Consider the following 14480-nt stretch of genomic DNA (forward strand, 5'->3'; position numbering starts at 1 on the left):
GCAAGAACCAAATTTGGTTTACTTCTGGGCCAGACTTGCGAAGAATTTGTACACCGAATACATAGTAGGTATGGAACAAAAGAAACAACGGTCTGATATGACAAATCATTTATTCAAATACTCGTATACTCGTATCTAGTAATTTAAGTGACTTTAAATCTGCTATTCAGCGTTATAAACTCTTCGAAAACACCGATCTGTTCAATTCCCGGGCTGAAGAATACGTACATATAATGTATGTTGTGTTGAGGACCTGCGGCCCTTGCAATCCCACGAAATGCTGTGTCCCGGTTATTGTCATTGCAATTGAATTGAAAAGTGCTGTACATTAGGACCGAGGACAGTCCAAATGTTTAATTAATGAAAATAATTAGCCAAACGACGGTCACGCAGAGCCAGCAGCAACAAGAGGTTTTGTAATGATTTCGAAAGAGAATCTCCCTAGGTCACAGCTGGCGTCCCATACGATAAGTCGCGTTACAAAAGTAGGCACTTAAAAAGGTCAGAGGCTCGCATGAGTGCTCCTGTGTGTCGCTTGGTAATACTGACAGCCAATGGCGCTAAGCACACTGTGACAGACATTGCTATGCGAATCCTAGCCAAAAACATAAATTACATAAAGCATAAGTCAGTCTTTTCAATACCGCGGTCTGGGGCTCACTACATTGTATGTTCAAACTGGAGCAGAGCAAAAAGTAAGCAGACTTTTTGATTTACACACTGGTTCCCGTACTCGAAGCCACAGGTGAGCCACTCCGCCGCAGTGCCTGCTCTCGACTAGTCCAGGCCCGAGCATATGTACGGTCACAAAAGCACAGTCCGCCGCCAGCGCCACTGAAGCTGGTGGCGCCGACGCTGCTTCTGCTGCTGCCGCTGCTTCTGCTGCTGCTGCTGCAGCTGCTGCTGCGGCTGCTGCTGGTGTGGATTCAGATTCGGATTCGGATTCGTTATAAAAGGCCCAAAACCATCAGCAGCGCAGTTAGTTCGCCCTGGGCCTTGCCACAGTTAACCAACCAACCAACCGATCTGGTTCAACGCCACAAGCCATCGTCAACGTCCAGTCAACGGATTAGCGCTAGGCTCCCTCCCCTGCTGATGGGCAGGTGTGCATAAGTATAACTGTGACGAGAGGTAGTTGATAATTAATGTGTGAATTGTATCCGAGCCAATAGTAATTGAGGAAAACAAAACCAACATAATCTGCAATAGCCTGCTCTGCTCAGCTTACCGTGGAATTCGTGGTTGCGCACTCGAAACACCCGACTTGTGAATTGTAAAAACAGTGTTCAAATACCTCTGAAGGAATATGCTTGAGCTCGAACGTTAATGTGGCAAACTACACAAGTGAAAGAACTCGAAACATAATCTTCTAAAACAAGCCGGTTGGAGAAAGCTGATTGGAGAAAGGATAAAAGGAAAACCCATGGTGAGTGCGATTAGAACGAAATATGGAAACGAGTGCCGAAACAATCAATTCTCTATCTATGCAATTCTCAATCAAAAGCAATAAAGTGACCGAAAACTGAAACAAAAACGATTAAACTCGGTTTGAAATAAATCTTACTGATTCAGACCAGTTGCTGGCTAAGCTGTTCGATGTCTGTAAATTTGAAACCACAATTTTTGGGTTATTTGTTTTCGATTGCCTGCACCGCATCTGTCAATATGTCACACGGTTGTACTACTATGTACACACTCCTATACAGACATATGTACATATATTCGCATTAAGTACAGGTAATCGTATCTTTCAGACACATGAAAGCGAACACTTTGAAACGAATTAGCTTTAGCGGTATTTTGCTACGTTTATTCGTTAATGGTTGTCCTTAAATCAGCTAATTATCAAGCTGTACAGTCCCACAATGTACTCGCATTGCAGATACCGGTTTCTTCGCTAGCAGTTGCTTATTTAAATATAAATTACGGTCAAATGTTGCTTGAAAATCCACTCAACGCTACCAGCAGGCAACTTCTGCCACCGGAGCCAAACAATTGCGTTGAAAGTTACAAATCTTTTTATTAAACCTAACTATTTTGGTATTCCGAGCGAGTGACCTTCAGGTTTCCGTGGCTGGTTTATCGGCAAAGGCTTTCAATCCAATAAAGCCACATCGTTCGCCTCAGTCCAGCCCCTTCCCTCCTAAAAAGTGCGCTTTGAAGTGATCACAAATAATGCCGACGGTTTGGTTGCGCCACGCCCATCATTCAGAGTCTGTGGAGGTGACTTCAGATTTAGAGCATTGTTTGAATAAGTGCACAGAGACACTGAAGTATTCGAGTGATTTATACGACATTCAATTCGGACAGGCCTCGTTTAATTCTATCAATCAGGTTTCGTCTGCTTATGCCATTAACGTAAAATTTTGTCTGTACGCCTAGTTTCCCATGAGCTTTACTTTCTCTCTCACTTGGAATCTTAAGCCTGTTATGTAAACCCGAGCCAATATTAATGTAAAAGTTTATACTAGTGTGTGTGTATGGCTTACCCACAACTTTGACGACTTGCCATTCACTTGGTTTTAACATTAATTTCTGGTGTTGCCTTTTAATTGAAAACCCCAGAGGAGCCACCATAGGTCTTTGGACTACAAGTATGTAAATTATGTCAGCATACATAATGTTCAGGCACTAAAGCAAGTTTCTGACATATCCGTCATCCATAGTTGATCCCTTGCAATCACACACACAACATACATAAATATGTCTGAAGTATGATCCAGGTTAAGATGCATGGCGGGACCCCAATAATGAGCGCCGAACACACCTGTCCAATTATGAAATTGGATGCAGCGTAACGTACTTCTGGTGTCTTATTGCCTTTCCGCAACTAATTGGGAAAGTAGAGAGAAGGTTAGGAGAGGTTTTGTTGCGGTATTGTCGAAAAATGCGAAAGCGCAAATGTGGCTTAAATACGCTTAAATGCTTGAAAATATTTTTGAGAAATGGCATGCCACATTAGCCCGGGTGTTAACTAGCAATTTCACATCAAGAGAAGTGGGCGCAGAGATGAACTGGATAATCGTAACCGTAGCACCGAGAGCTCATGGTATAGGATTGGTTGCAAATCAAAGCAGTTGCAACAAATTGCATTGCACTGCTTAAGCCATGCAGGCCATGCAGACTAGACAGGCCGGCGCGTGAGCTTTGCACATGCTAGGTGGTGGGTGCTTTGTGTTCAAGAACCACGCCACGGGCGCAACCAATTAATGAATAGCTTTAACTAATCAAATAATTGCATCATTAATTAACTGAAAAGTGTGTGGAATGTATTTTCCAGCTACTGGCTTTTAACACATTCACCATCTATTCTGATTAAGGAATCTTTCCAGGATTGATTGGCCAGTTATCTTAAAATAATAATAATAATAAAATTCAATTGAAATTTACTTGGCTTAATTGAATTTCAAATCAAATATTACTACAACAAATAATTAGTCCCATTTTTGATAGGATGGGATACTTCATTTAGCAAATCCTCCTTCTGTTTAATATTATTGTTTCCCATGCAAAACACTTTTATTTGTCAAATTCGTACAAATATATTCAATATTCGTAATACCATTCACTCTTTATTCACACCAAGCTGCAGTTTTCGAACTCTAAGCACGAACCGAACTAAATGTAAGCTGAAGAAAGCGAATGACGACTCGAGTCCAACCAGTTTAGGAGTTTCACTTTCAGTGCTGTTTAACGTATGCATTCAGTGTCAAAGTCAAGGTCTTCGTTATGCCCCACGTGCTGTTGGCCACAGCAAAGTCTACAAAACGGTCAACGGCTACTGTCGGCTGCGACTAGCGGTAACAACATTATCCGATCCGTCCATAATTGGTCTCGATTACAACTTCACTTAGTCGAAAACCGTTCGTGGCGGCTGATTCATGAGACGTTCGTAGCGCCACACGAGCTGTTAGAGACATTTTAATGCAACTTGATCCAATCACACATTTCATGGCTAGCTTCCTCCACAGACTACGACCTCAAATCGTTCCAAAAGGGGTTCAGACGATGGATAACCCAGGCTATTGAATGGAAGGGAGCTTCCATTACAAAGGGAATTCCCAGCAAGACATGGCCACATGAAATTTCAGAAAACTGACCCGAAATGTCAATATCCTTCCGCATAGATGTGACTTCTTGTCTCGCGTGCACATCTGTTTTCTTCGCTTGCTTCCGTTATACATCCGCTATACATTCCCCCGCCTGCGTGTTGGCTCTGCTCTGGTTGGCATTGTCACCGGACGCCGCAGTTGCGCGAAGACAGACCGTCATAATTACCTCAAATGTAATTGTACGAAACAATTGAAGTGAAGTAAGAAGTGTGGGTTGGTCTCACCGCAAGTGGATGTAGCTGCCTGTATAGGCAATTTTTACAATTCACTTTTGATACTTATTATTCAAAGCAAAGGAAGACTGTAAGACAAGAGGATCGTAATCTATATGTACATACACAAATGGAAATCAGTAAGGAAGCTAATATCTTCGCATACCCTTCAAGTTAATGTATTAATGTACATTTACCATTCTTCAAGGCTTTCAATGTATGTACTTGTAAACTGTATTTATTATGATTTTATAAATCTTTTTCCCTTACTATCTTCTCCTATAATAAAGATTATTCTTAATAACAGTTTTTTCTCAAAGTCTCTCTTAAAAGCCACCTAAATTTTTTTTAAGGAATTATAAGGTGATTTATAGGAAAATGTGAGGTGATGAAGAAATTTTAAAAATATCAATAGAGGGACGCTCATAGGGACGGACAGAGAGACAGACATGGCTCTATCGACTCGGCTATTGATGCTGATCAAGAATATATATACTTTATGGGGTCGGAAACGCTTCCTTCTGGACGTTACACACATCCATTTTCACCACAAATATAATATAACCCTATACTCAATTTGTTTTTTCTTTTTTGTTTTCTATCGTTTTGGGTGCATCAAAAGCGTACATATGTATGTATTTATTATATTTTAAACACACATGCTTTATACATACATATATCGGGGATGGATCTATTGAAACCGCCACAGAATTTACACGCGTAATGCAAAAAAAACTAATTTGCCAATGCCTTTGATCAAGAAATATGTTAGCGGCTAGTATTTTCAAGCCACAGAGCATCTTTACCATACTACGTTGAAGTTGTCATTTCACCTAATATTGCATCTAATAATTGGACACTCTGTTATACGAACAGTTCGCATGACTTTATAGAGGTTTAGTAAATGTTTAAGTTTCACGCCATACTCATTTTCAGCTGCATAACCCCTAGACGAATATATGTACATATGTACTATGTAAGAATGAATATAAATATATGTAGGTACATAATGAAAAGTAACGGAAACCGATTCTCGTCCGTGGAGCACTGCAGTCGTGATATGTCAGGCTGAGTGGCGAAAGGCTAAGGCAAAAATTACAATCTTTACTGCATTGGATCAAGAACGTCACCTCGTATACGGGTGCCGAGTTTTAGTTTTGCGGTTTTTAATTGTAAATAAGCTACCAGCAGGCGCAGAGGCAAGAAGAAATATAAATCACGCTGGGGGTCTAGCTGCCAGAGATCTCGACCCATAGAATGCAGCGATAAGCTTAGACGCGCCGACATTACATTGGATGCTGGCGTTGTTAGGCAATACTCACTAGTTTGATTAAAGGCATTCATTTATTTTTGTAGTTCAAACTACGAGATTGATAATAGGGTAACAAACAGTGGGTTAGATATTCAGTTTAACGTCTTTAACAGTCTTCAAGGCGTCAGCGTAGCGAGCCAGCACTGGCTCCACTTCTTCCGCAACGAACTCTTCTACCTGATCGCTAGCCCGTCCAGTAAATGTCCGCGCATCCAGTATATTGTCGAGCTGATTCAGTATAGGCGCAAAGTAGGGATCCTTGCGTACACGGTCCACCAAATCGTTATCTTTTCCATGCTGCTTGACTTGGGCTCCGGCTTCTTGCGAGAGGACTCGAATCTTCTCATGGCAAATCTGTCGATCGCCGCCAGCCTTAACCATGGCCATTATTATGTTTTCCGTGGACATGAAGGGCAACTCTTGGGAAATGTGTCGTTCAATAACCTTGGGATAAACCACTAGACCCTGAGAAATATTAAGCAACGTGAGAAGGGCGGCATCCGCGGACAAAAATGCCTCGGACAAGGTAATTCGCCTGTTGGCAGAATCGTCCAGAGTGCGCTCCAGCCATTGCGTTGCGTGTGTGTTGGCAGCGTTGCTGAACAGGGTTATGAGGTGACGGGCCAATGCGCAGCAGCGTTCCGAGCGCATGGGGTTCCGCTTGTACGGCATAGCAGAAGACCCAATTTGCGTGCTTTCAAATGGCTCCTCAAGCTCCTTTCGCGAAGCCAGGATGCGCAGATCAGAACACATTTTGTGAATGCTAGTGCCAAGACTGGAGAGGGCAGCCACAACTTCCACGTCTACTTTCCTAGTATAGGTTTGACCTGTGACTGCATATGCCTTTTTAAATCCGGCCAGCTCGGTAACCAATTGATCCAGCTGTTTCACCTTCTTACCGTCGCCGTTAAATAATTGAAGAAATGAGGCCTGGGTGCCGGTGGTACCCTTCACTCCACGGAATCGCAGGTCCTGCTGACAACGAGACAGCGCTCGTTCATCCATTAGCAAGTCCTGAATCCAAAGGCAAGCGCGCTTGCCCACAGTGGTCAACTGCGCTGGCTGCAGATGTGTAAATCCAAGCGTGGGTTGGTCCTTGTAGGTTTCTGCAAATTGCTTCAACTGCGACACCACAGAAGCGATACGAGGCAGCAGCAACTGAAGCGCGTCCCGAAGAACAATGAGGTCCGTGTTGTCGCCCACAAAGCACGAGGTAGCCCCCAAATGAATGACGGGAGCGGCTGTAGGACACTGCTTGGCGAAGATATGGACGTGTGCCATAACGTCATGCCTTGTGAGACGCTCCTCCTCAGCCACTGCATCGAAATCGATGTTATATATTTCCTTCTCCATTTCGCTTATCTGGGCCTCACTTATCTCCAGACCCAGCGAGCACTCAGCTTTTGCCAGAAATACCCACAGCTTGCGCCATGTCGAGAACTTGTTTTGGTCGCTGAACAGAAACTGCATTTCCTGGCTGGCATACCGTGTACTCAGGGGCGACTTGTATCCTTCGTATTGGCTTCCCATTTTCTTAGATTTGTTTTTTTTTTAATGCAAATTATCAAAGCAGTTTAGTTGCTAACTCTCAATTTACGTGTCGTCGAAGTCACAGGTGGTTGGAAATACGCAATACGTACACGTGCGGAGTGCTCGCTTTGCCACTTGAATAGACTTTGCGCTGAAATAGAGATGAAATTGCATTTATATTAAGTTCCGAATTTCTTGAATTTACATTAACAAATGTAAATTTTCCATTAATAATATAATTTTTCGGATTCATTGATAAAATATACCGTCCGATGCTCAGGAATATACGATAATATACCGTCTCAATTTAAAAATATACCATAAATATACCGATGAAAAAACGAACTTAGCCCACTTAAGCCCCCTCTATTTAAATAGTTTCAACTATTTGAGGTAAATGGCGGCAAATATTAACGATTGTAAATCCATGACATCTTTCAACTAAACTGCGCTAAAATGATTCGATTTTCATTATTTTCGGTGGAGTATTATAATTCCCCCGTTGGGTAATAGTCGAAAGAGAATAGTCGTTCCTATTGCTCAATTGTGATATTCCGTTTAATAATTCTGGCTCACTAAAACTCTTAGCCCGGCCACATAGTTTTACCCCATTGATGAATAAATTTTCTACAAGATTTGAGTACTTTTGATTACTCCCATTTACATAATTTGACTAAAACACGGCTTTAAGCCAAAATGTTCAACAAAAAAACAGTCGCAGTGCTATCACGTCAATGTTGCTGATATTTGAAGACATGTTGCTTGTCAACCGAGCATGGCCATTTGTATACCATAATTCGTTAATTTTATGTAAAGATTTTCCTTGAGCCAAACAAATCAGTGACATCATACTAATGGTCATCATCAAACAAAGAGTTTTTTCCAACTAATCTCTCTGAGATTAGTACATTAGTACTAGGTACATAATTTAAAAGAATGGAATGGAACTCATTGTTGCCTACTGGTTCAAAGAGAGCCGGTAAGGCTTTAAATGCAATCCATTGGAATAAATGATGCACGGAAGCACGATTTGAGATAGCAAACATTCAAAGAAACCTGCGTATAGATGTTTCTATGTTTCTTGTTACCTAGAAACCCTAACGCGTTTCCGGAAAAAGTGCTGTATAGTGCCACCGACAGTGACAGAACATGCGCCAAATGTTATCGGGTTCAAATTTTAATGAATTATTAGTTATTATTATATTAATTTCATTATGTGTGCAAAAAATATCAAATATTCTTGAATATGAACGATTGAACGTTCTTAAACGATAAAATGGCTTGCGCTGAATGGCAATGTTAGTCCACAACACCAAAATAATAGCGGACAAAAATGGCAGTTTGTTGGATTCAAACTGGTTCAATGAATTCGGCACAAGACAGTAAAGAATCAATTAGTGCGGCGCATCTAAACATAACACCGCTAAGGCGGTTGAGGGGCTTATTTGGCATGTGTGAAAATATCCAAATAGCTTCCAAATTTGCAATGAAAAAAAGCTTGGCTCCGTCTAAGCGTGGACGTGGCATATGATCTGGCTCTCCCCCTACGCCTACTCATCAGAAGCGTATGCATCTAAGTTGTGTGCATGGGCCCGAGAGCTTTGATCATGTGACTCTAGAGTATAGAGCACGGAGTGCTGAGTACCGGCTTCAATATATTACGCAATCAACATAAGACTTTTGGCTATGAAATTGCATATTGACATCGTTTTGGGAAAATGCTGCCATTGCCTTGCATAAATTTGATTTCAAGCTCAAAAAGTAGAAATATTTTGTAATTAACGCGCAGGTTTCAGAAGTTGCGTGGTGGTTACCACACTTTGAGGCAACATGAAATACCAGAGCAACTGCTTCTGATGTGCACGACTTTAAGGTGCTTGACGCTTGGGACACTTTCATTTTAAATGGCCATTTCAATTAGTGCTTGTTACTCTATCGGCCAGACCAATCGGAATGTTTTTGATTTGTGTGCGCACCACGTAGTTTTCTATGCCTGTAATCAGACTGCAATAATGTTGTACCCCACCGTTGGTGCCTTCATATGGCAGCCGGTAAACTCAAACAGTAGTCTGCCAATAAATCAATCATTTCGTCGTCCATTTCTCACCGCGTCTCCATGACTATTTTACACTTTAATGATCACCAAAAAGATCTGGATATGAATTCGTTTTTAATTAAAAGTCGTTAAGGTTGTAAAAAAATTGCTCGAATTGTCCCAATACTTTTGTTGCTGTGACCAAAATCAACCGCGTATTGGGCTAGGCCTGAGATTTCAATGATAGAAAGTTTTTTGGGGCAAAGAGTTAAGTAGCATAAACTTGCGTGTATAAATTATATGCTACAAATTACATGTCATTTGGAAAGAATACAGAATGATACCATGACTGAATAAATGGAATTTAATTCTTTCAGAATAGCTCTTTCTTTCGGCTGTCTGTGTAGCTCGATACCATGATCAGATATTTATATTTGCAAATAATTCGTGATTGACTTTTGTACACATGTACATAAATATTTATAAAGCCCCACACACATTTGTACGGCCGGCCCTGACCAACGGCTGCAGTGAGCCTTCGCGGGTCCGCCTCGAGTTGCAATTTAAATTCAAGTACTTGCTGTGGTTTGTCTACAAGCGGGTAACATTAGAGTGGAGTTAGAAACTCAAGTCAGGCCGGTCAATCGGCACTTTCAATCATGCAGTGACCCAGTTCAAAATAACAAATCCACAACTGGCGCAGCTCTTGTTAGTTTCCTGGAACTGCGACATTAAACCAGACCGAGAGGGTACAAGACTCATTGCGAACTGGCACGAATTTGAATTAAAGTTGTTCCGATCACACTGGTGGTGCTGGCTGGTCCATTGTTCTGTGCAGCATGCAATTAAAACATTTACAGGGTTTGCCTTTGTTTCTGCCACGGCATCGAATACGAGTATCTGCGCATTTGCATGCAGCTGGCCTTTTCTACAAAAGGTTGCGAATCGCGGTGCATGCGGCCGGAGGGCTGGGAGGTGGCGGGGACTCGCTGAGTCCGCAGAACGAATTCGGAGGCTGTGCGCAGACAAATTCATTATGTAAAGCCAACTATTACTGTCAATTCCGTCTGTTTACATAAGTAGCTTGCAAATTGGTCAAATATGCAGTTACCATAAAAACAATTATGAGACTTTTCACGCTTGTAGTCTGAGCACGAATCTGAATTGATTCCATTGTGCTTGGGACTTGATACGAGTACGAGTATGAGTATGAGTACCAGCTCAGACTTTCAGTCTCAGTCTCCGCGATGAAATGAACATGTTTGTGCTCGTACTAGGTCTAAAATGTCGCAATAAATAATAATGAATGCGCACCGAAATGGTGACGAAACCTGTTGCGACCGTACCTGGCGACAGGAGTAGGAGTCCAGATCGATCGCGGACTCAATGCAAAGGTTCCCCACAACTGGTTGGCAATGCGCGGCAAAAAAATGCAAAGCGTTCCACTTATAGTTCACTTGCTCCGAGTGGTCGGTGAACATGAATGTGTCCACGATGTCGGTACTAGACTCCAATAACCTCGTCGGCCACAGGTGCACACCAAGACTAGCAGGGGACTGCTATGAGACATAAACAAATATATGTATGCATGATCTTCTAGTCACTCGAAGTGGAGAAGCCAAATCGAAGCTTTATTTAGGTTTCCAGAGCAACAGAGGATGTTTACTTAAAGTACTGCTATAAACCACAGAGAAGCGAAGACCGAAGGACAAATTACCCGCCACCCTGATTCATATTCTGAAATATCGCTATTCTCATTCAAGATGGACACTGCTCTGATTTTGACCCTTTTGGGATTCTCCTGCAACACGCTGGGGCTCAAAGTTTCTACGGGCTACCATATTGTGCACAACCAACCGTCCTATCCCAATTTCCACGGTTTCAGCTATCTTCAAGGTTCAGCTCCGTACATAATTGGGTAAGTTCCCGGTGCCGTAACTAGGACCGGCCTTCCATTTTTCGGACTAACGAGTATGTATGTGATTTATATGCAGAAATGGACTACCAAGTGCAACAGGAGCTACTTCACCAGCTCCACAAACCCCATTTGGACCGGCAGCTAGCCCCCCCGTTACTGCCTATGGCTACAGTTTTCCAACTCCGGGGCAAGTGTCATGCGCTCAATCCCCTGCAGTTTGTGAGAAAACAGCATACCGTACTCTGGACGGATCCTGCAACCATTTGGAGCAACCCGGACTAGGAGTCGCAAACACTAGGTAATATCGCTCGCCGCGCCGACTTTCGTCAGACTGTCACATTTTTTCCCTAGGTATGGTCGTCTGTTGACACCTAAATACGCTGACGGCATATCAGCACCTACTCGATCGGTTACTGGAGACGAACTGCCCAGCGCTCGCCTAGTCTCGTTGGTGGCATTCGGAGAGCAGGACGTACCTGATCCGGAATTCACGCTCCACAATATGCAATGGGGCCAAATCATGACGCATGACATGAGCATGCAAGCGGGTGGCACTCAATCCAGTAAGTGGGTAGCTCACGATTACAGGCAATTCCAAGTTCCAAATTGACTCTCCTCCCCTGCAGAGAAGCATCCGACGCGTTGCTGCACAGATGATGGCCGCCTTATTGGTCTAGACACGGCGCATAAGACTTGCTTCGCCATCATCGTACCACCACATGATCCGGCATACTCCCAGGTGGGCACTGAGTGCCTCAACTTTGTCCGAACTCTCACAGATCGCGACTCAAGCTGCCAGTACGCCGGTGGACCTGCAGAGCAACTGACCGTGGTCACATCATATCTTGATCTCTCGCTAGTCTATGGCAACTCAATACAGCAGAACAGCGATATTCGAGAGTTCCAGGGGGGTCGCATGATTGTAGAGGAGCGAAATGGAGGCAAATGGCTGCCACTCTCCCGCAACGTCACCGGGGATTGCGATGCAGTTGATGCCAGCGAGGTCTGCTACAGGTCCGGCGATGTACGTGTCAATCAGAATCCCGGCCTGGCGATCCTGCAAACAGTTCTTCTGCGCGAGCACAATCGAATAGCAGATGCTTTGGCAGCACTCAATCCCCACTATGATGACCGCACCCTTTTCCAGGAGGCCCGCAAAATCAATATAGCCCAATATCAGCAAATAAGCTACTATGAGTGGTTGCCGATTTTCCTGGGAGGCGAGAATATGTTAAAGAACCGCCTGATCTACAAGGCCCCGAGTGGCAGCTATGTCAATGATTTTGATTTAAATATTGATCCCTCAGTTCTCAATGAGCACGCAACAGCTGCCTTTAGATATTTCCATTCGCAGATTGAAGGCAGATTAGAGTAAGTACAGTTTTCTCCATTTCTTTTTAGATACATTTGATTTAATTTAATTGGAAAGAAACTAAAATTCATAAAATTATGCCATATAAGAAAAAAATATTCTTATTACAATAACTTACTGGCATAATTAAATGATTGAATAATGTTGCTTCCAGCCTTTTGTCAGAGATGAGAACAGTTCTCGGCTCACTGACCCTGAGCGATTGGTTCAATCGTCCCGGCATCATTGAAGTCGGTGACAACTTTGACTCTCTTACCAGAGGCCATGCCACACAGCCCGAAGAATTGACAGATATTAACTTCGATAGACAGGTAAGTACGCCGACGTAATTCACCAACAAAGCAAGGCACTGATGTAGCTGAATTCCTTAATACAGATCAAGCATTTCCTGTTCCGCCGAAACATGCCTTTTGGTTCCGACCTGCGATCATTGGACATACAACGCAATCGTGATCATGGTCTTGCCTCATACAACGATATGAGAGAATTCTGTGGGTTGAGGCGCGCTCATTCGTGGCAGGACTACTCCGATTTGATCAGCCCCCCCATAATTGAAAAACTTCAGTCACTATACGATAGCCACGAGGACGTTGACCTGACGGTGGGAGGCTCACTGGAGGCCCATGTTGCTGGAGCTTTGGCAGGTCCCACATTCTTGTGCATCCTCACCGAACAATTTTACCGAACTCGCGTTGGTGATCGATTTTTCTTCGAGAACGGTGATAAGATCACCGGCTTCACTCCTGGTATTTAATCAGTCTCTCACATAGACTTAATCCATGCATTAAATTACAACTGATTATTATTTTTAGATCAACTGGTCGAGATTCGAAAGGCAAGTATGGCTCGCTTGCTGTGCGATAATGGAAATCATATTTCTTCAATGCAGCCTGAAGCATTCAGGACGGTTTCCGGATCGTAAGTAGAACTTCAGAAAATGAACTCAGGTCACTCATTAAAGTAAATATTTGTTTAGGAATCCTATTATGCCGTGCACAAATATTCAACAAGTCGACCTCACCAAGTGGATTGATCAAAAGCCATATGCCACAGGAGACCCATCAGTTCAGTATGGAAGAAAATGATCTGTTTCATGGATCTTTTTGTTACTAGTTCAATGTAAAAAAACACCTTTAGCCTAATCAGTATAATGATCATTAAACTGATCGCCCTGTATTATAACCCCCAATTGCTGTACAGAAATAAAACATTTACCATTTAATTGATGTTTTTTTTTTAAAGCTCCATTGCATTCCGCAGGCCCCGGGTTATTTCTGAGCGTTATGAATCGCCTCGTATGACCTATTGTCAAAAGCTCCTGGTATGGAGCTCCTCATCGTATGGAGCTCCCTTGCCCAGTAGATGCCGAAGTCGTTTCCGGTAGTTTTAGTTTTTGGTTTATATTAGGAATCGGCCCGCATATTTTCACAGGTTTTTTAGTGCATTTGTGTGGGTGGACATCAGGCAAAACGGAACATTGATTAGGGGCAACCACGGCAATGCAGCACAGCACTAGAAACCTTTCCCATGCGCACGCATAGGAAGATGGAGGAGGTTGGTCCACCAAGCTAGAGCCCCATACCACGTTAAGGCTAGATTAAAACGGAGATCACTTGAATGATTCATTCGCATGACACCCGAAGCGTTCTCTTACGCAATATTCGTGGATAGCGAAGGCAGAAAACCTTTACACTTTCGTTGACTTTGGGTCAAGTGACTCGCGCGACTCCAAGTGTGAACAAGTTTATTGAAATACATAGCTAATTTAGAAACAAAGGGTTTGTTCTCTGCAAATTTGTCTCTTTTCAGGCCAGACTATTGGAACGAGTCGTAAAGTCGAACAATAGCCAACAATGAATATGTTCTTCAAAACATACATAAATATAAACTGATAAACATACTGATGTGTTAAATACTTCAGAGGCGGTCCACATTTTGAATCGGCAAAAATTTACATAAGTTAAAAGAATATCAAGAGACAGCATTTGA

General features: G+C 42.8%; 2 protein-coding genes across 2 annotated transcripts; one reads left to right on the plus strand and one right to left on the minus strand.

The window, feature by feature from the left end:
- The first annotated feature begins 975 nt into the window (after window positions 1-975).
- On the plus strand, window positions 976-13713 carry Pxd (Peroxidase). The gene is made up of 9 exons (XM_002137564.3): window positions 976-1426; window positions 10965-11119; window positions 11196-11417; window positions 11471-11682; window positions 11746-12490; window positions 12646-12802; window positions 12868-13237; window positions 13304-13409; window positions 13468-13713. Exons 1-9 carry the CDS (start codon window positions 1424-1426, stop codon window positions 13574-13576), a joined length of 2079 nt encoding a protein of 692 aa, XP_002137600.3. The 5' UTR covers window positions 976-1423; the 3' UTR covers window positions 13577-13713.
- Window positions 5650-7442, minus strand: Adsl (adenylosuccinate lyase). The gene has a single exon (XM_033384155.1). It carries the CDS (start codon window positions 7164-7166, stop codon window positions 5721-5723), a length of 1446 nt encoding a protein of 481 aa, XP_033240046.1. The 5' UTR covers window positions 7167-7442; the 3' UTR covers window positions 5650-5720.
- Window positions 13714-14480: the final 767 nt, after the last annotated feature.

Source organism: Drosophila pseudoobscura, chromosome 2, assembly GCF_009870125.1.
Source record: "Drosophila pseudoobscura strain MV-25-SWS-2005 chromosome 2, UCI_Dpse_MV25, whole genome shotgun sequence".
NCBI classification, from domain to species: Eukaryota; Metazoa; Arthropoda; class Insecta; order Diptera; family Drosophilidae; genus Drosophila; species Drosophila pseudoobscura.

What these genes read in the sequence shown, in the direction of transcription:
- Pxd (XM_002137564.3), top strand. An exon ending in TCAGCTCCGTACATAATTGG is followed by an intron (nt 11,120 to 11,195) that starts GTAAGTTCCCGG and finishes ATTTATATGCAG; the next exon opens with AAATGGACTACCAAGTGCAA. An exon ending in ATATTAACTTCGATAGACAG is followed by an intron (nt 12,803 to 12,867) that starts GTAAGTACGCCG and finishes TCCTTAATACAG; the next exon opens with ATCAAGCATTTCCTGTTCCG.
- Adsl (XM_033384155.1), bottom strand. Translation starts at nt 7,166, where the DNA reads ATGGGAAGCCAATACGAAGGATACAAGTCGCCCCTGAGTACACGGTAT.